The sequence below is a fragment of the Notothenia coriiceps genome, unplaced genomic scaffold (genome assembly GCF_000735185.1).
Source record: "Notothenia coriiceps isolate Sejong01 unplaced genomic scaffold, NC01 NC01_scaffold00007822, whole genome shotgun sequence".
Classification (NCBI taxonomy): domain Eukaryota; kingdom Metazoa; phylum Chordata; class Actinopteri; order Perciformes; family Nototheniidae; genus Notothenia; species Notothenia coriiceps.
In genome coordinates, this window is record NW_011340523.1 from 5,340 (window position 1) to 28,739 (window position 23,400).

The following is a 23,400-nucleotide window of genomic DNA, read 5'->3' on the forward strand; positions in this document are numbered from 1 at the left end:
GATTGTGAAACACCAATTTTTTCCGAGGAGTTATAATGTAAAAATAATTACAATTCTTGAACACATTTGGATAAAGGGCAGACACACATCAAAGTCCCTACACCACCAGTAATAAGCTTGCAGCGATTAACATTTACAATTCATCTTCAATAACATTTTGCGTAATATTACAACATGTGTTATGTATTCATGAAAAGCTCCAGGGAAGAAACACATTATCTTTTTAGAAATTGGAAACAGTTTAATCCGAAATGGAGACAAATGAAATAATCCCTTCTTATTTTCTTTGAAAACAATAACTCCTCACACACTATATGCGCAAATGTTGTTAATTGTATTTTTTTGTCTGAAACAGAGCAGAGAAAAATCAGACAGACTGTAAGGGATTAAGTGTGGAGAAATAGGCTCTGGTAATGCCTAATGCCACGGTAAATTTCCCTTGAAAGAACACTATAATGCTATTTCAGGTTTCATAATAAAAAATTTTAAAAAGATATTATCTTTGTTCCTCTACCTTGGACCACGTTTACATACTTAACCTTTTCAAAAAATTGCTTTATTTTTCTGACACTTTCTATGATGCCCAGCGTCTGTTTTCACCAGAGCAATCGCTGCTTCTTAATTGGACCCTTAGAGAAGTCCGGCCCCTTAGCCTGCCCTAGTCATGTAATCACATATAAGTGTTATGTGGTGATGTCATATGTTAAACAAAGGACACACACTCACACGCCCACACACACACAAACACACGCACGCACGGCACGCACGCACGCCAACCACCCCACCACACACACACCAACACACTCCTTTTCTCTTTTGTATTGAGAACCGACCTCCACTCAAAAGTGCCTTATAGCCTGCTCCCCAGGAAACTGCCACAGGCTCTACTCAGGTGGAGAATGTAGAGGATCATACCATCTCAAGTCTAGATCGCGGGGCAGCTGATTGCCAGTTAATTTGAATTTTTACTGGATAATTTTTTATAAAGCCCATCCCCATTTTGCCTGCAGCTGGGTTTATTAAAACAACCCACCCACCAGCACCCACACCCACACACCCCCCCACCACCAGCACACACACACACACACACCCACACACACACACACACACACCAGCACACACAACACAACACCCACACACCACACACACAACACCACCACTCTCGAGAACTACTGCCGCACCAGTGAGCTGTTCAGTAAAAGCTGCTGGGGTTAAAGTGTCTTGTTAAAGTGCAGTTTAATAAAAGTAGGTTGGTTCATTAGCAGATCATTTACGTAGCTGTATATACAAATCAAATTAAAATGGGTACATCATAACTTTAAAAATGAGGTATAATCATCACCCATAGCCTGAATCCTTTCTTGGCCTCCAGAAACAACACGTTTCTCAGAAATGAGTTGGCCATGTTTCTCTGGAAGACTGACTCCAGTGTAGAGTAGGCCGCAAAACCGCTTTGCAGGCATTGTAGTGCAAAACAAGTTCCACGCCTCAGCTCGCTTCCCACGTATCAGGCACTCCAGTCTAGAGTGGTATGTGAATACTCATGCATTTGATTTTAGCACAGCCAGAGCTTGACACTAATCCTCCAAATGTGTTTCCATATTCTGCGGCTTTCTCGTTCGCAAATGCATGAGACTCAAGCTCCCGTGGTGCCACTGATCGATGTTTGATCTGAAGGATAAATCCTGTGTAGGATTAGACAGACCAGTGTGACAGAGTAGATCTCTGTGCTCAATGGATTGCCTTGACAAGATCCCCCAACGGGAGCAGTTCAGGGAAACTTCAAGAATGGACGACTTGAGGCTGACTGGATACAAGGTGGCAGAATTCGAATTTCGGTCAGCTGTACCAGGTCCAAGCTGAAGCTAAAGGAAAAATGCTGCCTTGAAGAGCTTTTGACACACCTTATGTGCAGCCAACTTTTACAGGTGAGATTTACAGTTTTTCTCGATTGCTAACAAACATTTTTTATTTTTTATAAAGAAATTAATTCAGTTTCTCAGAACACTGAATACAATTCAGCAAAACCAGCACACCCCAAAAGTGCAAACACCCTAATTATCGCTGCTAAGTTAGAACTGTACTCAAAACACATAAAAAAGCAAACTTTTGCACCAAATATTAACAGCACTTCAATTCATAATACTATTGTTTAGAGCCACCCATCTACACACCTGCTGAAGCAATAAATCTAAAGCACTTTTCATCTTTTATGGGCTATTGCCTTTTCTGTACATAGAGGTTTCTGCAGAGAAGATTGCTGAGTAATCACAGAAATACTTTGCTACAGCCCAGCCAAAGAGCTTTAGGTCGGCCTTGACCAGCTGGGCTGGCTGAATAGTGGGCCCAAGACCAGGATCAAACCAGAGGGCACCGAGCATTCGGCAGCAGGCTGGCCCCAGGCCTCTGGAATAAGCTGCTGCCACTCAAATGTGAGTTCGGCCCAAGACCGCCTAGGGTTTTTTTAAATCTACACTTAAAACTGCACGTTTTCTCTCTGGCCTTCTAGTCTGAGCGGGCCACGACTTCTGACATTTCCCTTGTGTGCTATTTTTTATTCGTGCTGTTGTATTTGCTGTAAAGTGTTTTTTATTGTAAATCTATTTTTTCATTGTATGATAGCAGAGCATTTGGCTCGACCAAAAAATCGTCACAGTTTTTCTGATTGCTAACCACACTAAAAATTATACATGAAGCACAATTATTTTAACTGACCTCAAAGAGGCAAAACATTGGGCTCAAAATCTCGCAAATTCTAAAACACGTTTTTCAGCCCTTTTCAACAATTTGCAATCAACATGGCATTTTGCAAACCCACCCCCACACATTTCTCCCCACGTAAGACACAGGAATCTGCATAAAAGTCACGTGTTTAGGCAGGTCTAAAAACACTGATATTCAAAAATGCCTCACACATGACCAATGATCAAGAAAAAAAAAAAACAGCGTTCCACCTGACCAAGAGCACCTGATAGCATTAACATTGGCTCATCAATCAGGATGTTAGGCACTATAAGAAAGACCCAGGTGGGTGAGAGTGAGAGGAGGAAGAATTAGAGGTAGAGGTAGAGCTGGAGGGAGAGGACGTGGTCAAAGAAGAGTACTCTCTAATGAAATGAATGTTATCAACCATGGTTTGACGATGAGAGAGGATGGACCGAGGGTTCAGCCTAATCTAAGCCGATTTACTGTCGCCTCTGTAATCTGAACACTTAGACTTGAAAACAGGTTAGTTAACAGTTTTTAGCCCAGCATAATTCATGATATATCAGTGCTTATATCTGTTGTGTGAAACGTATTTACTTCATCACTGTAATTGAATTGTTGGCATGTTGCAGACTATAACTGTACAACAATCCTGCACAATGTACTGTGGTAAACTTACTTTTATGCAACACAGACACTGACCATCCACTATATATTTGTTGTTTATCTAAAGGACTAGAGAAAAAAAGAGGTGCAGGTGGAAGGCTAAGGATTTTCAATGAGGCACAGGAAGCAGCAGTTACAAACTGGGTTGTGGCAAACAATGCATCACACTTAGAGATCCGAAGCAGAGTAACTATGTGCTGAAATGCATGTTGCACAATGTTATTTTTGAATCAAATGTGATTTTTTTCAACAACTAATTTGTATTTATTCATTTACTGTATTTCTGTGTACTCAAGCAATCTTTCTCTGCAGAAACCTCTATGTACAGAGCATAGCCCATAACAGATGAAAGTGCTTTAGATTATGCTCCGCAGTGTGTAGTTGGGTGGTCAAACAATCTAGTATTATGAATGAAGTGTGTTATATTTGGTGCTAAAGTTTGCATTTGGTAAGTGTATAGTATATAAGTATATAGTTACTATGCGTCGGATCTCTCGTTGTTTGCCAAAACCCAGTTTGTAACTGTTGCTTCCTGTGCCTCATTGAAAATCCTTAGCTTTCAACCTGCACCTCTTTTTTTCTCAGTCCTTCAGATAAACAACAAAGATATAGTGTTTGGTCAGTGTCTGTGTTGCATAAAAGTAAGTTTACCACAGTACATTGTGCAGGATTGTTGTACAGTTATAGTCTGCAACATGCCAACAATTCAATTACAGTGATGAAGTAAATACGTTTCACACAACAGATATAAGCACTGATATATCATGAATTATGCTGGGCTAAAAACTGTTAACTAACCTGTTTTCAAGTCTAAGTGTTCAGATTACAGAGGCGACAGTAAATCGGCTTAGATTAGGCTGAACCCTCGGTCCATCCTCTCTCATCGTCAAACCATGGTTGATAACATTCATTTCATTAGAGAGTACTCTTCTTTGACCACGTCCTCTCCCTCCAGCTCTACCTCTACCTCTAATTCTTCCTCCTCTCACTCTCACCCCACCTCTTCCTCCTCCTCTCACTCTCAGCCCAGCTCTTCCTCTTCCTCTTCCTCTTGCTCTTGCTCTTCCTCTTGCTTCCATGTTGGCTTCCATTGTTGCTGTAAGAAAGTACTCACCTGTGGTCTTTTATAGTGCTAACATCCTGATTGATGAGCCAACAATTATGCTATCAGGTGTTTGGTCAGGTGGAACGTGTTTCTTGATCATTGGTCCATGTGTGAGGCATTTTGAATATCAATGTTATGTATGTGCTAACACGTGGCTTTATGTCAGATTCCTGTGTTTTACGTGGAGAAACGTGTGCAGTGGTTTGCAAAAAGGGCCATGTTGATTTGCAAATTGTGTGAAAAGCTGAAAAGGTTTTTAGAGATTTGAGCCGATGTTTTGCTCTTTCAGTGTCAGTTAAAATAATTGTGATTTATGTATAATTTTATGTGTTAGCAATCGAGAAAAACTGTAAATCATTAAAAACACTTACGTATCATCAGGTACAATAAACGGTCTGCATTTACAGCAACTTCTTAGCATATTTGATTAGTTGGTTGCTTTGAATTGAAATAGACTTTACAAAGTTCTTGAGGTATAATAAATGTTTGCACCTCTACAAAGTCTGACAAAGAAAATAATGTTTCCTCTAGCTCAAAGGCCTATTTAATGTCTAAAGCAACCTTCACATTTTTACATTACAGGAGAATCATAGAGGAGGCGCCCAACCTGGCAAAAGTGAAATCCAGGTATATTGTGTCTATATATGGACTGTGCAGTGAGGCGACTGCTGTGGTGATGGAGCACATGAGTAATGGGTCGCTGAACAACCTCCTAGCCAGTCACACTTTGATGTGGCCAAAGAAGTTTCAGATGATTCACGAGGTCTCTATGGGAATGAATTTCCTTCACAGCTTGAACCCTCCGCTACTCCATCTAAACCTCAAGACATCCAACATCCTACTAGATGATCATCTCCATGTCAAGGTCAATGACGCTCAGTGACAACACATTTATGAGACTGCTTTTAGTCATTTTTGAAATTTCTGATTTATGCAGATCAATGAATGCAAATTCTCAAAATCCAAATTCTTTTTACCAAGATATCCGATTTTGGTTTAATCCACTGGAAAGAAGGCATGAGCAAGAAGTTGTTTATGGAGCAGCTGACAGTCCGAGGGAACATAAGTTACATTCCTCCAGAGACCTTCACTCAGTGTCCCGATCCTCCAGGAACTTCCTTTGATGTTTACAGGTGACTTACTAAGGGAATATCTGAAATTGTACAATCAGAGTCACTGCTTTCCCCCCTAACTCTGTGTAACCTTGCTCTTTTATTGTATTCATTTCAATATACCCCAAGTTACTGGTACTTACTCTGCACATTGGATTCATTCACTCTTTGTTAGACTTTTAGGTTTAATTGGTTTTACTTGACTTTAAAAAGGATTTCATATAGCTATTTTTATATAAAATAGGCACTGACAGAAAGTTCACAGAATGCAGGATGTGCAAAAATGTGAAAGTGAGTGCTGAAGTGCCTCTTTCTGCTTTGATCTACAGCTCTGGAATAGTGATGTGGGAGATTCTGACGCAGCAGAAACCATATGCAGGTAGGGATGAGTTCATTTGAAATGCATCCTATCTTCGAATCAAACATGTACATTTCTAGGTGTTACTTCAGTGTCATGTTATGCTCAATACAATCAATTAGACAGCATGAAGGTGAAAGCTATTTTGTTTTTTTTTGGTCTTTTGAGAATGTTAACATGTTTAATTTATTAATTCATTATCTTTAACCCATAAGTATACTTTCCCATTGATGTAAAGTCAACATTTTTAAAATGCCCCGTTAATCAAGAATCAGGGTTTAATTAACAATGACTGGAATCTGTATCTTAAATGTACTTTTCTTTATTTGAATGTAATGTGAGTGTTAATGATCTAAACCTCAGCAATCCTATATATTTATTTTGTACTTAAACAAAGCAGTTAGTAATCCTTCTAAATAAATAGTATGTCATTTTAGGAAATGGCTTATTGGCTTTCTTGCCAAGAGTTATATGAAATCAATTCCACTCTCATGTCCTTCTAATAAGCATTAAGCAGTGGATAGGGAAGTATTAGCTTATTTATGGATAACGAATGGAATCAGGAGGAATAAACTAACCTGGCTCTGTCTAAAGACAACAAAAACGATCTAACAGCACCACTAAGTGTACTAATTTAACAGATAATTGGGGTTATTAAAAACCCCAATTTAAATCTCGTCCTTTAACATAACAGAAGGTAAAGAGTGTCAAATCAATGCCTCATACTGTCCTATGGTTGTGTTGATCTACAGGGTGCAGTGTGACCACAGTGCTCTTACATGTGTCTCAGGGTAAGAGACCCAGTGTGGAGTTGATGCCCGAATCAAAGCCCCCTGAGTGTGATCAGATGATCGGCATCATGAGGCATTGCTGGGACCAGGATCTCAGGAAGAGGCCCCAGTTCTCAGGTGCAGAAGCTTAAAAGCTAGAAATGAGATAAAAATAATAATAATACATAATAGATATATAATTCTGTATTGGTTTCCAACCAACTTTGGATTTAAAGCTCGAGATGGAACTGCAGCTGTTAGTGCTTCACTTCCCTTCAGTTGTGAAAGCTACGGAACTGCCTTTACATAAAACGCTGATTTCCCTAATGCGTTGATGAAAAAGAACACGTCTTCTTATGGAAGATGAGATTGAACAAATGCGGTAACAGAGAGGGATCCTGGAAGCCCCATTAAGACTAGTTCATCGCCAGTGTGCCATCCATACAGTACTGTATGTTACAAAATACATCTTGGAAAGGATCACAGCACACACAATATCTTGCATCCATAGCAAGATGATGTGTAATTTGTCAAATTCTGATGATGTGTGTCATAGCTTTTGGCATTTTAATGGTGCGTAAAAGCTATATTGAAATGTAACATTATGCAAATGAGCTTTTTCTTAATTCCATTATCAACATAAAAGATGAAAACGCTATCAAACGCACTGCATGCACACTCTCACAAGCAAAAGGTTGGAAAGGTTCCAAATGATTAAAAACAGTCATTTATACATCATGTTGAGACATGAGTGTTTTAATCTGACGCGATCAAAAGCATCTGGCACCTGTCAGTTTTTTTATCCACATTCTCTGAAAAACAAAGGCACCAAACAAATCAACCATGTCGTGCCTTTTGGCATTGCATCTAATTATCAAGTCAACAACAGGTAATAAAATTGCTCATAGAGAACACATTCTGCTGCGTGTAATGTGTGATTGAAATGCATACATTGAAGTGGGTCACCTCTGATAGATAAGCACTTATGGCTTGAGGAGTTGTGTTTATGAATACAAATAAGTGTCATGAATATTCATAAACAGACGCTATAGAATATAATTTCATTCATGTATGACTGTTCATTCTCAGTGGTGGATCCCCTTGAGCTTTAGAGATGCTTTTAGAAACACATTTTTTCGACTGGACAATTTAATCACTGTATTTTCCTTGACTTGTGCTTTGATTACAGACACTGTGAGGGAGACAGAGGCCGTGAGTGACATCCTGAAGATCCCAGGACTAATCCAAAGCCACCAAAATGACGACAAGAGCCAGAAGTCAGATTATCCTTTGCTCTTTTCCCCGATACACAAAGTAAGCCCTACTTGATACTCTGCTTAAATTCAACTGTAGTGTCTACTGTATATAATCAATTTTTGGCATACTAAGCAGGTTTATCTTATCATAAGGAAAAGTAAAAAAAAAAAAAGATAACGAAGTTTACACGACATTGTGGATTTTATCAGCATGGTAAGGATGTTTTTGGTCACAGTGATGCTCTAAATATTTTATTTTGTTATCACTTTAAGGCACTTGAAACAAGATCATTAATTACACATTAATGACACACACATATTTGAACTTGAAATGTCAAACTAGTCTGCAATTTTTGCTTTTTAATACACATTCAGGAGTACAGTGCATTAGCATTAATTTGAAAGGCACTATTTTTGTTCTCGATCAACTCCTGAGAAAACGTTTTATCTGCTTAATATCTCCGTTTGATTATCCTCTAGTTTTAATTGTATCTGTTCTTGTAATTTGAAAGTTTTCATCCCATTTACTGGCTGTTTTTTCAATACCATTTTAATTATGCAAAATGGACCAAACTGCTCCTATCTTCATGTTGAAAAAGTAAAACTGTTGCAGCTTTAAACACGTTGTTAACTTTATAGATAACAAAGAAGAAATAGGAAAATATTTTTCTTTAATAGGCAAAAAAACGACTTGGTTAGGTTTAGTAAAGCATCACGGTATGTGTTGAATAAGGATGGTTTTTATGTTAGGGTTATGAAATGATAGAAGAATGTAGGTGATCATCTACAGGACTGTCTCAGAAAATTAGAATATTGTGATAAAGTTCTTTATTTTCTGTAATGCAATTAAAAAAACAAAAATGTCATACATTCTGGATTCATTACAAATCAACTGAAATATTGCAAGCCTTTTATTATTTTAATATTGCTGATTATGGCATACAGCTTAAGAAAACTCAAATATCCTATCTCTAAATATTAGAATATCATGAAAAAGTATACTAGTAGGGTGTTCAACGAATCACTTGAATCCTAATATTTAGAGATAGGATATTTGAGTTTTCTTAAGCTGTATGCCATAANCCTGTCCTGGAATCGCAGTGTGTGTGGTCGTAGTGTTGAAAGGTGAATTTTGAGCGTAACCCAACTACCGCGAGGATTCATGGAAAGCGCATTGAGCCACTGTTTGCGCGTATTGTTCTGCTGTGCTTTGGCAACTCCATTATTCTAACTACCGTCGCGGATCTAATGTTTCGCCGCTCGGGGCGGATGGATCCTCCCAGAGATAATAGGAATCCTGAGTATGTTTTACGGTTGTTTTTTAGTGGAAACCTCTTTCCGTTTCGATGAATATTATTTCTATGTATAGTGTACGTTATTTTTTGGATTTCGGGTCAGGAATCTGATCTGTAGAATGGGGAGGTTTTGATTGGAGAAATATATGCTTTTATATGTGGGTTTACGAAGAAATTTTTCGTTGGACGGTTCGGAGGCGATATAAAGGGGTAGTGGGTTATCAGAGGGTTAGAGCGGGTTGGCGGTAGGAGGGTCGGGGTTGGTGGGGTTGAGGGGGTTGGTGGGTGGGGGTTGGGGGTGTAGGGTTCGGGGAGGGTTGGGGGGTTGAGGGGGTAGGCGAGGGTAGGTGGGTTGAGGGAGGGTGGGTTGGGAGTGAGGGTGGGGGTTTGAGGGTGGGGGTTGGGGGGTTGGGGGTTAGCGAGGTGTGTATTGTTGTTTTGTCGTGTTTTTGAAGGTTATGTGCGTTTTGGTTGATGTTTCGTTATTTTTGTTCTGCTTTATCCTGAGTTGATGTGGATATTGATGCGGGGTTTTCGTTGTGGATGCTTTGTTTGTGGTTGTTGGATAGGTTGTTTGTGTTTGTTGTGTTGGTTTTTTGTCAGAGTGTGTGTTGTAGTGGGGTGTGGAGTGGGGTTTTGAGTATGTTGGATGGTTTTTGTTTGGGTGTTTTTTTTGTGTATGTTGTGTGTGTTGTGTGTACTGGTGTTTTGTGTTGTGGTTTGGTGTTGGAGCGTTTGGGGGATTTGTGTTTCTGCGGTATGTGTTGGTGGTGTGGGTGGTGTGTGTTTGGGTGTGGTGGGGGGTGTGTTTGGGTATTGGCGTGCTTGTGGGTTCTCAGCTGATTGTGTTGGTTCAGTGGTTGTTTGTAAGTAGCCAAGATGATAGTCGTGTCTAGGTCCAGGTGTGCGCGAGTCCATATGTGTATGTTGTAGTGTGTGTGAGAAACATTACTTTTATTGAGGCTCTTCTGTGCCTGCTCTATTGATGGCTCTCTAGATCCTAGTTTGATTCTACATCTGAAAGTTTAGTATGTTGCTAATAGGTACCTAACTGGTAAAATTTGTCATTCCACTACTTTGGTTTTGTGTGTGTAGTGGGAGTCTTGTATTTCGTTGAGTGTTGCGATGCAGTCGCTGTGGATAGTGGGTCAATAAATGTAAAAGTGTGGTCTTGTGTTCATGGGCCAAGTGAGTTTCTTATCATCTATGAATTGGTTTCATTAGCGTGCGAATATAACATAATTAATGTGATAGTGGTTCAGTTTCCATTATTCTTGGGCCATGAGCTATGTTGCTTTACAGAGAATTTCTCATTTAATTAGTGGAAGCACTAAGCTGAGATATGTGTATCAGAGTACTAATGGTAAGCATGACGTATAATTTAACCTTCCAATCTGATTCCTGGTGTGACTTATGCGTGATTAATAATTAAGTAAAGGCATTGATTGCCTAATCGTGATGTGGGTGGTTGCGTAAGCAGTTGACTAATTTTGTGGCTAACTGGTTCGAGTCTACTGTGCTGAGTTTTGTTGATATATGGTACTGGATGTAGTTTTTGGTTATTCTGGTTATTAAGATGAAAGTCGAGTTGTTTTGTAACGACTGCTTTTTCGGAGTTCCGGTTTCGCTGTTGGGTCCTGCCGTCCGTGTTGTCGGTGGTTTGCATAACAGTACAACTGACACAATGAATATGGATCCCAGCGGATACAGAGACGAGTGAATGCATAGAGTCTGGTTGCGAGCTCTATAGTGAATGTAGACTACATCCATGCTGAGGTGAGTTGCACGTTCTGGTAGCGCCTGACGGTCGGTGGAGGACCTTGACGTGTGTTTTCTGTTTGCAAGTGTAAATATGTTTTTCAATGCCTCTTCGGTCAAGTACTCAGGGTGATATAACCTTGCTGAACGCTGCACCGCGTGTCCTTCGCTCACCTGGAGTCTGATTCGACCCCCTCAGTCTCCTGCTGTTGCATTACAATCACTTCCAACTTTGCATTCCTAGCTGACCATCGGTGCCACTCCGATGCTCTCAAACGTCTCGTTTTGTGCATCTTCCAGAGCGATTTCTCCGGAGAATTTTGTCGTGTGACTGTCGCTCTCTTTCATTTTGTTGCACAATCATTGTGATAAATATCTCATAACAGAAACTGCTGCATATCGATCTTCAGCTAGAAGTCACTCTGTTGTGCGCATATCAAGGTGGGTTCCGTTAGGGGGTCGGGAGATACAGTGTGGACTCTAATATGGTGCTAAAGTCAGACATGGGGCGAGGAGTTGCACGACCTGTCAAGTACTCTGAGTAGTGATGCGCAGTCTATCTTTGATATGAGAGGGCTTATGACGCGATGCTCTGTGAAGAAGGAGCTACTAGTCAGAGTCAACAATGATTGGCAGTTGTAGAGTAAGAGCATATACATTGGGGTCATGGAATTTTTTAGCTGGAACAGCAGATATCTGCATGCTCAGAGAGTGCTGCAGGATATTCCAAGTGGTTTAGCTGTGAAAATGTACTCCGCAAGGTGTGTGTGTGGTCCGTTGCTGTTCAATATAGTATTAATGACATTTTTAATCAGGTTAATCCAGTATGGTGGAAAGTCTTTGTTGCATGATGCGGCTTGTGCAGAAAGGCCGCAATGCACATGTGGCAAGAAATACCAGCTGCAATAGTGGAAGTGGAGAAAGTGGACGAAAAGTCAAATAGGGGGTTCAAGACTGTGGCAGTAGCTAAGACGTCGACATGTCCAAACGCATAACACTTGCTCCTATAATCGTTAATTCATCCGTTAGCTGAGCAGACCTTCCTGAACAGATACATAACATTTCTTGCGTGTTTGGTGCAGAAGCTACCATGGTGCAATCTATAGGAAAGTTCCAAATGTAAAGTCAACATGTACTTCGGTGTTGCGGACAGGAGTGGGAAAGCAGTCATCACTTCTGTTCTGGGCACTCATGAGACTGTAGTCGATTATGGGTGTTATAGCTGCATGGGACGACAGCAGAATCAAACCTAAACGCGTCCTCAGCCCTGAGAATTGTAGTGGAGCTTTTAAAAATCTCCAGTATCAGCAATACAGGTGGCAATGGGAGAAATGCCTTCAGAGTGATAAGAACGAGTGGACTTCCTAAGTCGTTGCCGATACTGGTCAACCTTCAGGCAAGTGATGTCATCCTGCATAACGGTATGTTGAAAGACTGGAGAGGTAGCACAATGAGTCACATTTAATAAGTTTGGATGGATTGGCGATTAAAGCCAGTATAGTTTGAACTCACAATCACAGTATTGCTCCCACAGTTCGACTCCCATCCTGATTCCACCCTCGAGACTTATCGCCAGCAGAGTGTAGAGCGGAGGACAGACGGAGTTAAAGGAGGAGAGAGGCTAGCATATGGCGCATAGCCAGGAGGTTACTGCGAAAGAGATCACTCAGACTCACAATCAGTGTTACTGATGGTTCCAAAGGATTCCAGAGACATGGTGCAGATGACAGTGATACGTCCCAGCAGTATACACATATCAGGGGACAGATGTGAGTCATAACAGAGCATAGTCAGTATACCACGCACAGAGTTGGTTGGCATTGGTCGGTCATTGAAATGATACAGATAACAGAAATAGCGCTAATAGTAATTGCGGACATCATGACAGCTTTTCAGCTTATCGCATATATACGAGTCAGCACGATCTTCATCTAGATCATAATAAGTATGAGAATATACTCTCATTTATATTAAATGCAGATCGAAGCATATATCAACTCGTTTGCATCTGGTTCGCTGATATTTGTGGAGGGTAATGAACACATGTGGATTACGTGGCCAAACAAACCCTCAGAAGTATGAACTAGCATAGAAGTTCCACTCAGTAAAGCGGAGGTTAAAACATTCATACAGACAATATCACAAACAACATGAAGGACATTCGTGACGCCTTAGTATCACAGACATCTGTATAATCACACATGTGGGGATGGAACACAAGGTGGGGTTTAAAAAGCACACATGAGGTAAATGTCAGCACTGCGGATAAGAATAGGCATACAGCTCTCACATATACACTAAGTATAACAGGACAGCACCTAACCGAAGTGTATACACTGTAGCCAGCCACAAGACTGTTGCACATGTTTTACTGCTTTGCAGAAAAGTATAGTATTCAGAGAAATGTGTTCATCCACGACACTGAAGTAAAGCAAAATTCATGACTGCGCGTATTCAGGGATGTTAGGGAAAAACATCCAGAACTATTATATTGTGAGATTATTAATCTAACAGCGACATTTATAAATATAAAATAACTAGAGTTTAGGTTCTTGTTATATTTCTAGTGTTTATTGTTATCTGCTAGTCTCTTGACCGCTCTGCTGTCCAGTTGGTGGGGTAGATCACCTACAAGCTGGTTTGTCACACGCCAATAAACTCCGAAGAGATGAAAGCTGATTCCTTTGTCCAGGTCGTTATGTTATCATGTCGAGAAGCTGGTCATTGTTTGTTGACTCTGATACGTACCTTGAGAGTTTAGACCTCACCGTTGCCAGTGAATTTGTGTGCTGTACCGATGAGCTTGAGCTATTTGAGCGTCATTTTTTGCAGTACGATTTAGTTCTGTATTCGATAGAGCATTCTATCAGAGGACAACTTCTTCGAGTCCTGCTTATGATGCTGCGTCCTGTGTCTCGCATCATAGCAGCACGAACTGACCATCATATGCGCAGCAGTGCAACCTCGTGGCTTCTTGTACAGTGAAAAGATCGGGCTCATCAGGGACGAGGAGGACCTGGTGAGTCGACGTGTCATCTGGATTTCCTCCTCGTAACGTTGACACAGGTACAAGTAAAAGTTAGACAGACATGTTTTAACTCAGGGGGGTTCTCATTTAGACTCTGGTGCAGATGAAAGTTAATGGATTGGGGGTTGCCAAGAAGTGGAAACGTGTGGGGTAATTCCTTTGAAGCAACCGTTAAAAGGCCTCTGCTCTGGAAGGGTCGGTTGTACATATCACCGTTAGCACACCCTGGGAACTATGCCCATTGAAATAACCGTAAATGGCAACACATACTGAACACATGACATGGACCATTTATTTAACTCTGCCTCAGCATCCACTTATACTTGAGTTACCCATGTTAGTCAAGCACAACCCACACATAGACTGGAGATCTGGGAGAGTTAAGGGATGGGGAGAGGACTGCAAGCATTTCTGTTTGAGAGACAATAAGACTGGTGACAAGACTCCCCATGCTAGAAGGATTGAGACCCAAGATGTTGGGTGTACAGAAATGACTGAGGCTATCCAAGTACAGGAGCAAGATTTCCCTGACAAGTCCAAGGTGCCCAGTTGCTATTGGGACCTGAAGGAAGTTTTTAGTAAAGCCCGAGCCACTGCCCTGCCACCACATAGGCCTAATGACTGTGCTATAAACTTGGTACCTGGCTCCCCCATACTCTCTTTCCGGACCTGAAAGGGAGGCCTTGAACAATTATATTGAGACCTCCTTGCAGACCGGACTCATTCGCCCTTCCTCGTCACCGGCGGAGTGGGCTTCTTTTTCGTCGACAAAAAGGATGGATCACTCCGGCCCTGTATAGACTACAGCCCTCTGAACGCAATCACCATCAAAAACAGGTACCCTCTCCCACTCATCTCCTCCGCCTTTGAACTTTTGCAAGACGCCAACATTTTCACCAAACTGGATTTAAGGAATGCTTATCATTTGGTGAGAATCAGGGAGGGGGACGAATGGAAGACTGGATTTAACACACCAAGTGGACACTATGAGTACCTAGTGATGCCTTTTGGCTTGACAAACGCACCGGCAGTGTTTCAGGCCCTCATAAATGAGGTGTTGGGGGACTTCCTGAATAAGTTTGTGTTTGTATATCTTGATGACATTTTGATTTTTTCTCCTGACAACATAACCCACCAGCAGCATGTCCGTCAAATCCTCGACCGCCTGCTACAGAACCAACTTTATGTTAAAGCAGAGAAGTGCGAGTTCCATGTCCAAACCACATCGTTCCTGGGTTTCATCATTGCCCCCGGTCAAATAAAGATGGACCCTGCCAAGGTCAGTGCCGTGGCCGAGTGGCCAGTTCCTGTCAACAGGAAAAAACTACAGCAGTTCCTGGGGTTTGCAAATTTTTATAGACGTTTCATCAGAAATTTCAGTTCTATTGCTTCCCCGCTACATGTACTTACCTCTCCTCATGTCCCTTTTGAATGGAACTCCAAAGCTGCTAACGCTTTTCAAGGCCTAAAGGAGATGTTCACCTCTGCTCCCATCCTCACCATCCCAGATCCACTTCGACAGTTTGTGGTAGAGGTGGATGCCTCTAACCTCGGTGTGGGGGCAGTTCTCTCTCAGCGGGCTGCAAAGGATAATAAGCTCCATCCCTGCGCTTATCTCTCCCGTAAGTTGTCCCCAGCGGAAAGGAACTACGACGTAGGCAATCGTGAACTACTGGCAGTGAAACAAGCCTTGGAGGAGTGGAGACATTGGCTAGAGGGGGCCGCTCAGCCGTTCCTGGTATGGACAGACCATAAGAACCTCAAATACATAAAAAAGGCTAAGAGACTGAATTCACGCCAGGCTAGATGGACACTTTTTTTCAGTCGTTTTGATTTTACCTTGTCATTTAGACCTTGCTCCCAGAACACCAAACCAGATGCCTTGTCCCATCTGTTTGACCCTGAGCCTGCTGCCAAGGAACCAGAACCCATCCTACCACTGAACCGTGTGGTAGGAGCGGTAACTTGGCAGATAGAAAAAGAGGTGCAGCAAGCAAATGTTGAGAGCCCAGCACCTAGTGAGTGTCCGCCTAATAGGCTGTTTGTTACAGTGCCCTTGCGCTCCAAGATCATTCACTGGGCTCACACGTCCTTGCTCACTTGTCATCCTGGGGTTAGAGGAACCATGTTCGCACTTAAGCAGCGTTTCTGGTGGCCGTCCATGGCTAAAGATGTTGGTGAATATGTGAATGCCTGTCCTGTTTGTGCTCGCAGCAAAACTTCTTCCAGGTCTCAGGCGGGGATGCTGCAGCCGTTGCCCATTCCTCAACGGCCCTGGTCTGACATATCCATGGACTTTGTTACTGGACTCCCGGTGTCTCAAGGTAATACCACTGTGCTAACAGTGGTAGATCGTTTTTCTAAAATGACTCATTTTATTCCATTGACCAAGCTACCCTCGGCCAAGGAAACGGCAGAAATTATGATGATCAATGTGTTCCGGATACATGGATTTCCCAGGGATATTGTGTCAGACCGGGGCCCACAGTTTGTTTCCAAGTTCTGGAAAGAGTTCTGCAGTCTCATTGGAGCCACCGCTAGCCTCTCCTCTGGGTATCACCCCCAGTCCAACGGACAAACGGAGAGATTAAATCAAGTGTTGGAGACATGTCTGACGTGCTTGGTGGCTCAGAATCCCTCATCGTGGAGCAAGCATCTAACCTGGGTGGAATACGCCCACAATTCTCTTCCTACCTCTGCCACAGGTCTGACTCCCTTCCAGTGCGTCTTTGGCTACCAACCACCCGTGTTTGCTGAGACTGAAAAGGAGGTCTTGGTCCCTTCTGCACATGCCCTGGTCAGACGTTGCCACCGCATCTGGGCGGCTGCCCGTCAACCCTTCTAAGGAGTTCTTCTTCAATGAAAAGGGTGGCTGACCGACACCGCCGGCCAGCTCCAGTGTACCAGCCTGGGTAGAAGGTTTGGTTGTCCACGAAAGATCTACCCCTCCATGTCGCTTCAAGAAAATTAGCCCCCAGGTTTGTTGGTCCCTTTCCAATAACGAAGATTGTGAACCCTGTGTCTGTGCGCCTGCGACTCCCCAGGTCCCTGCGGGTCCACCCTACATTCCACGTTGGGAAGATCAAGCCTGTCAAGGAAAGCAGTTTGGTGCCCGCAACTAAACCTCCGCCACCCCCCAGAGTTGTTGATGGTGGCCTTGTTTATACGGTCAAGAAACTGCTGTCAGTCCGGAGAATGGGACGTGGCAGGCAGTTCCTCGTTCACTGGAAAGGCTATGGAGCAGAGGATAGGATGTGGATCCCTTCTCGCAACGTTGTAGATCAGAAGTTGATCAGGGATTTCTACAGGCAACATCCTAATCTGCCTGGGCCGTCAGGAGACGTCCCTAGAGGGGGGGTTATGTGGTGACTCGACAGATATGATCCCACATTTCCTGCCTTTGTGTGTTTCCAGCCCGTGAGATTGCTTGGCCCTGCCCTGATAGTTTTCACCTGTGCCCATCCCCCTCACCTATATATAGCCCTGGTGTTTCTTTGTTCCTTTGTCAGTTCGTTATGTTTCATGTCGTGAGAACCTGGGCCTTTTGACTCCTGATACCTACCTTGAGATTTAGACCTTTTGCCAAGTGAGTTTTTGTGTTGCTGTACAACTTAGTTTTGGCTATTTAACTACTTTCTATTTTTTGAAAGTACGATTTAGTTTTTGTTATTAAAGAACATTCTATTTTTGGACAACTGTCTTCGAGTCCTGCTTTTGGGTCCTACGTCCTGTGTCTCGGTCCATAACAGATCCTTCATTAATAATTATACAGGAACAAAATGACACCAAGCAAGGGATCTGAGGGCATGATAAGAATGCAATGAAGAAAACAAGGCCTTTCAATTGCAAAAAGGGTCAATTGCTTTGAGAGTGCACTCTGCAGTAAAGGAATACATTATAATTTAAAATCATCCAGTCAATAGTTAAAGAAAATCTTTTGTAAGGCGGTTACTTTATGAGAGAATAAAAGCTTCAACCCAGTATCCTGAATAGGACTTCACCAAGGTGAGAAATAGCACTTGTCCCTTACAGCAGGCAACAACCTTGGGGAATTGTAAAAGACCGACCTGGGTGTTTTTCCACTGTCATCTTCGAGTGAGAGGTCGCTAAGAGATGACAAGGGCAAAAAAATGTTTTCCATATCATCACTGTCACAAAAATTCCTCTCTCAGGAGAGATGATAGATCACTCAATCATTTACCATGGCAAGGACCAGGGGAGGCTGCAGAGTCCTGGCCCTGATGAGGTGGCACACCTGGATTAAAAGACACAGCTGCATAAGTCATGATTGTAGCTGCTTAACACCGCAGGATACCACTCAATGGCTAGATTAACCCTGCCAGTTAAGAGGGGCTCTGGAGAAAGCATGTAATGGCTCTCCTCAGAGAAGCTAAATATACTGAAGCCAGATTACATCCTACGATTAAGATAAAAGCTGTGTGTGTCAGGCAACCCTTTTACCACCGCAACAAAATAACATTTTAAAGTCTTTATGCAAACTGGTCTCTTAAACTCTTAGACAGGACGGAAGATTGTATTGTGATTTATGTCAGAAAAGAAGATCTAACATTTCATCTGTAGCATGCAGATATCCAATTAATTTGATTGCGTAAGTTGTTGAGAACCCTATTATGTATTTCCACTGCTAGAGATGAGCTTTACAACAAGGTCTTTATAGCTTATTAATGCAGCAGAACATCTTTAATATGTGTGGGTAAAAATAAGCTATGGTGAGCTGCATTTATACTCGTTATGAACCTGTCAGTTAAATCAATTACTGTGCCATTCAAAACAATTATACAAGTTGGTATGATTGCGTTGCACTAGCAATAAGCAAGAGCACATAACAAAGGATACGGTGGGGAAAAAAACATATTTAAGGTGTTGTTGTAATTTTGTGTGAATTTATAGGTTTCATAAACCCAGTTATTAAAGAAAAGAGAACAACTCTTCTGCCTTTCTTTAGGTGGTGTTTTTGGAACTAGCAACTTACATTACATTATCTTCTTCCTGTTTGTCCCCCTATTAGAAAATATAATTAGTTTAGTGCCTGCAAACACAATTACTGGCTGATAGAAGGCATCCGATGTGTCACCGTATGTGTGAACAGGTTGGGGCAGCACCATTGATTTAGTTAGGGCCTGATTAGATGTGGTTGGAAAAGTGAGTTACATTTTTCAGGAACTGTCAGTAGAACAATAGTGTAGTTGAACACAAATGTTTGTTTCGTTTAAATGATAGAAGGACAAAAATGCTGTTAGTCAGGTTAGACAATGACACAGCTACGTGGATTCCGCAGATGTGTGTCATTCCCATCTGTTAAACTGTCACCAGACGGTTTACTGTTGATAACAATCACACAAATGTGCTTTGCTTCCAATTTGTGAGATACGAAAGGCCTCATAAATCTCAAATGGGAGTTGATGCAATAAAAAGTACACTTTAGACTATAAATCATGGCACCCAATCTGAAATCCACGGCCCTCTCCCGGGAGTCTACTCTCGTAATGTGATAGCTGCTTTTCAAACTCTAGTGGATAAAATACAGCGAGAGCAGGGTCAGCAGTTACTTTACCTCGTCAGGCTCTGATACAAGGCATGTGACATTGTAAATCAGGATTTTGCTTATATAACTCTGCACGAATGAGAGAAGCCTCCGGATAGCTGTCCTAATATGATTCAGAAATAAATTGAACGCGAGTAGGAAATTATTGTGGCCAGAAAATGAAGCTAGAGAGAACTAGAAGGGCCGTCTGACAAAAAAGAGCTCCAACAAGCTGAGAAACAGGAAAATAAACCAACAAACCTAAAGAAAAACACAAGTGCTATTGAGAAAAATCTTCGACTTTTGTGTTTTTAGTCCATTCAATAAATAGCATGTATATTACGAAGTAGCCATTTCCAGTTTAGTCTCAGTTAGTTGGTTTTATTACAGGTTATAAATTGGTATGCGTCTGTATTTGTACACTATTGTGCAGTGATTTGTTTTTCACTGTGCACTGGTCTGCTGGGCAGCAATAGGCAAGGGACATTTTAGTGAGCCTTAAACCCTCAAACATGCACAGTACGCCTTGTCCAATTAATCTATTCTTTGGACTATAAGTGGACCGATAGATGGTTTAGTGTTGCCATACAAAGATCAAAAATTATTCAGGGATGGAAAAAAATTGAAAAAAGTATACATTTTTCAACAATGCAATCCTTTAAAAGAAAAAGAGCAGACAATAACTTAGAAAGCAAAAGTAAAATAAGTACTTATTTATTTACTGTAATTCGATTTCAGCTCACCCACCACCCTTTCATCTGAGTCAGTCTCTTGTGGTCTCAGTGAAAACCCTGTGAATGCACAGGTCAATACTGCTCCTTAATGTATTATACTGTAGATTAGATGGCAGAGTTTAATGATGTATAGTTATGTTGCATGTCTCAGTGACAGTGATCTACTAGTTAGTAGTGTTGTTATTAGACACATTGAGTCAGGTTTAATTAAATTATTACCTCAGTAAGTCATTACAAACTCGGCTCTTTTATATTCTCATTTCATCAATATGTAGCAGCAGCTTTAATTGCATCCACAGGGAAGCATAAGCAGGCAAGGTGCTTCAGAGAGGAATAATCAATGTGTTGCCTTTACTGGGTGCATTTCACCTAAGGATGACCCCATGTTCCACTTAAGTGTTCCTACATTTTATGTGTTATTCATTTGTATATAAAAATGAATTGGGCATCAGAACATTTTAAGAACTTGCGTGGTATGCAGTTGTAATAAAATGCAATTTGTTTGTAGAGCAAAAGGTGGATTATTTTGTGTTTTTTTATTATAAAATACTTAAGGAAGACAATACTCCACATGTGCCATTATTGTTGTATTCCAATTCCATTCATAATGCTTTCACCGGAACTACTTCATCAGTAGTTGTACTATTTCCAAATGTTCACACCTCTGAGCCACATTCAGAGCTGTGGATCCAGAAGAGTCCAGAAGAGTCCTGTCGGCTGAATTAAGCAGCAGAGCATTTACAATAGGTTTACAGTCATGCTGTGCAGCGAGGTGTAAAGGTGTTGCCTTTCTTGAGTTTAACGCATTGACATCTGCATGATGTGATATCAAGTGGAGGACACTTTGTAAACTGGCATTGGTACAAGCTACATGTAGTGGTGTCCATCCTTTACTGTCCTCGGACACGTTTGGGTCGGCTTTGGCTTCCAGGAGCTTTGCCACCACTTCCGGCCCACCCTGATAGCATGCAAGGTGGAGTGGGGTCCAGCCGTTCTCCCCTCCAGCGTTCACACAACCACCCTGACTCTCCAGCTGCACCACTGTGGCTTCGTGTCCCTTAAGGGCAGCCAGGTGCAGGGGAGTCCAGCCTAGGAGGGACCTGGAGTTTGGGCATCTCCCATTTGACAACAGCTGCCTGCAAATGCCTGTGTGACCCTTCAGAGCAGCCAGGTGAAGTGGAGTGTATCCTCTGCTGTCTGCACTGCCTATATTCACCCCACTCTTCATCAACTGTCTCACTACTCTGTTGTGGCCTTCCTCAGCTGATAAGTGAAGAGCGGTGGAGAGAGAGCAGTCCGTAGCGTTGGGATCTGCTCCCTTAGAGAGGAGAAGCTTGGCAATATTAAGATGCCCATAGGCGGAGGCGAGGTGGAGCGGAGTCCTCCCTTGTGCCTCCCGTTCTCTGACTGCCTTCTCTGGCAGCCGTGAAAGCAGCAGGCGCACCACTGTCTCATGGCCATTCTGGGAGGCCAGGTGGAGGGGCACCCAACCAGCTTTTTCCCGGGCATCCGCCAAAGCTCCTTTGTCCAACAGAAGACGGACAGTCCTGTCATCGCCATTCTGAGCAGCGAAATGGAGTGCTGTCCAATCATCCTCAGCCCCTTGGGTGGCAGACGCACCATTTTCCAGCAACAAAGAGATGATGTCATGAAGCCTGTAGAAAAAGATGCATTTAAAGGTTTTCATTTTACTGATGCTTGTCACCCCTGTGAGCAGAGACTCCAGTATTTATTCTAAACATCTAATTTCTCTCTGTGAAAAAGCAAATATGAGGGTTTTTTGTGTGTGACATTCCCAAAATGTTAACCTATCCCTTTAACTTTAATAGAGTTCTTTTAGGTTATCCTTAGAACTGCCAACCTGTTAAGAATACACAGTTGCTAGCACACATTACTTTTCATTGAGTCGCTTATAAACTGTATTTTTTAAAGTATATTTCATACAGACCTGTGCAGAACAGCAACAATGAGAGGAGTGTAACCTCTGGCAGTCGTACAGTTGACTTCAGCCCCCAGACTCAGGACATGCTCGACACTCTCTGCATCTCCGCTGGCTACGGTGTAGTGGAGGAGGCTCTTTTCACCTGAAAACTGTGTCTTCACATGCTCTCTTTTCACAGACTGGTTAAAACTACCAAAGTCCTTTTTGCACAGAAAAGAGAGAATGCTGCTCTTATGATCTGTGAAATAAAAGCAAAGAGTAATATATGAGGGGGATAAAAGCTGCACAAATCGTGATGGCAGTGTGTCAGAGGAAAAATATTTACTTTATATTGTGTACAGAGCAGTGTGCTTGTGTACATGTCATGAAAGTTATGTGGAATCTATGGAGTTCAGTCAATACCGTGTACATTAGTATTTATCATGTGCCTATAGATTAGGTAATGAAGAGTGACAATGAACAGATCGATAGAAATTATTGTTATGGTTATCTATTCAATAATATATAACATTTCATAGGAAAATTATCAAGGTTACATAAATATTTGTTGTATTCTCCTTTCCATTAACAGTTGACTCGTAGTATTACATGTTAGAATGAAATTGTACAGCACTGTAAAAAATGTCAGCCCTCCAGGCTTTGTACTGCATTGAACATGAGTTGTCACCCTACTCACTAACTAGCTATGTGTTTACCTGTGGGAAGGTCAGGCATCAAAGGCAAATCAATCTTAAATGGGAAAAGAAAGAACATAAGCAGGACAGGTTATTTACCATGACATCAACCATTATAAGAGGTTGATGAGCACAAACTGTACATTTATGTATTTTGGCAGAGGTGTTCAAGGCTAATAATTTATCAACAGCTACAAGATAAATAACTAAATGTATTATATACACCTTCTGTACAAAACGTTTAGTATTTATGTATATCTTTCTTTATAACCACACGAGCCGATAAACATGCCATTCATGTTACACAAAGCCTTCTGATATACAGGACTGTCTCAGAAAATTAGAATATTGTGATAAAGTTCTTTATTTTCTGTAATGCAATTAAAAAAACAAAAATGTCATACATTCTGGATTCATTACAAATCAACTGAAATATTGCAAGCCTTTTATT

The 23,400-nt window shown here is 41.7% G+C and overlaps 2 protein-coding genes across 2 annotated transcripts; one reads left to right on the plus strand and one right to left on the minus strand.

Moving 5' to 3' along the window:
* The first annotated feature begins 1,546 nt into the window (after positions 1-1,546).
* On the plus strand, positions 1,547-8,128 carry LOC104944288 (ankyrin repeat and protein kinase domain-containing protein 1-like). Its single transcript, XM_010769805.1, has 6 exons — positions 1,547-1,928; positions 5,060-5,342; positions 5,459-5,610; positions 5,919-5,968; positions 6,700-6,855; positions 7,907-8,128. Exons 2-6 carry the CDS (start codon positions 5,154-5,156, stop codon positions 8,044-8,046), a joined length of 687 nt encoding a protein of 228 aa, XP_010768107.1. The 5' UTR covers positions 1,547-1,928; positions 5,060-5,153; the 3' UTR covers positions 8,047-8,128.
* A 12,624-nt stretch (positions 8,129-20,752) lies between these two features.
* On the minus strand, positions 20,753-23,015 carry LOC104944289 (ankyrin repeat and protein kinase domain-containing protein 1-like). Its single transcript, XM_010769806.1, has 3 exons — positions 22,971-23,015; positions 22,282-22,513; positions 20,753-21,988 (listed from the first exon to the last, which is right to left on the minus strand). Exons 1-3 carry the CDS (start codon positions 22,987-22,989, stop codon positions 20,956-20,958), a joined length of 1,284 nt encoding a protein of 427 aa, XP_010768108.1. The 5' UTR covers positions 22,990-23,015; the 3' UTR covers positions 20,753-20,955.
* Positions 23,016-23,400: the final 385 nt, after the last annotated feature.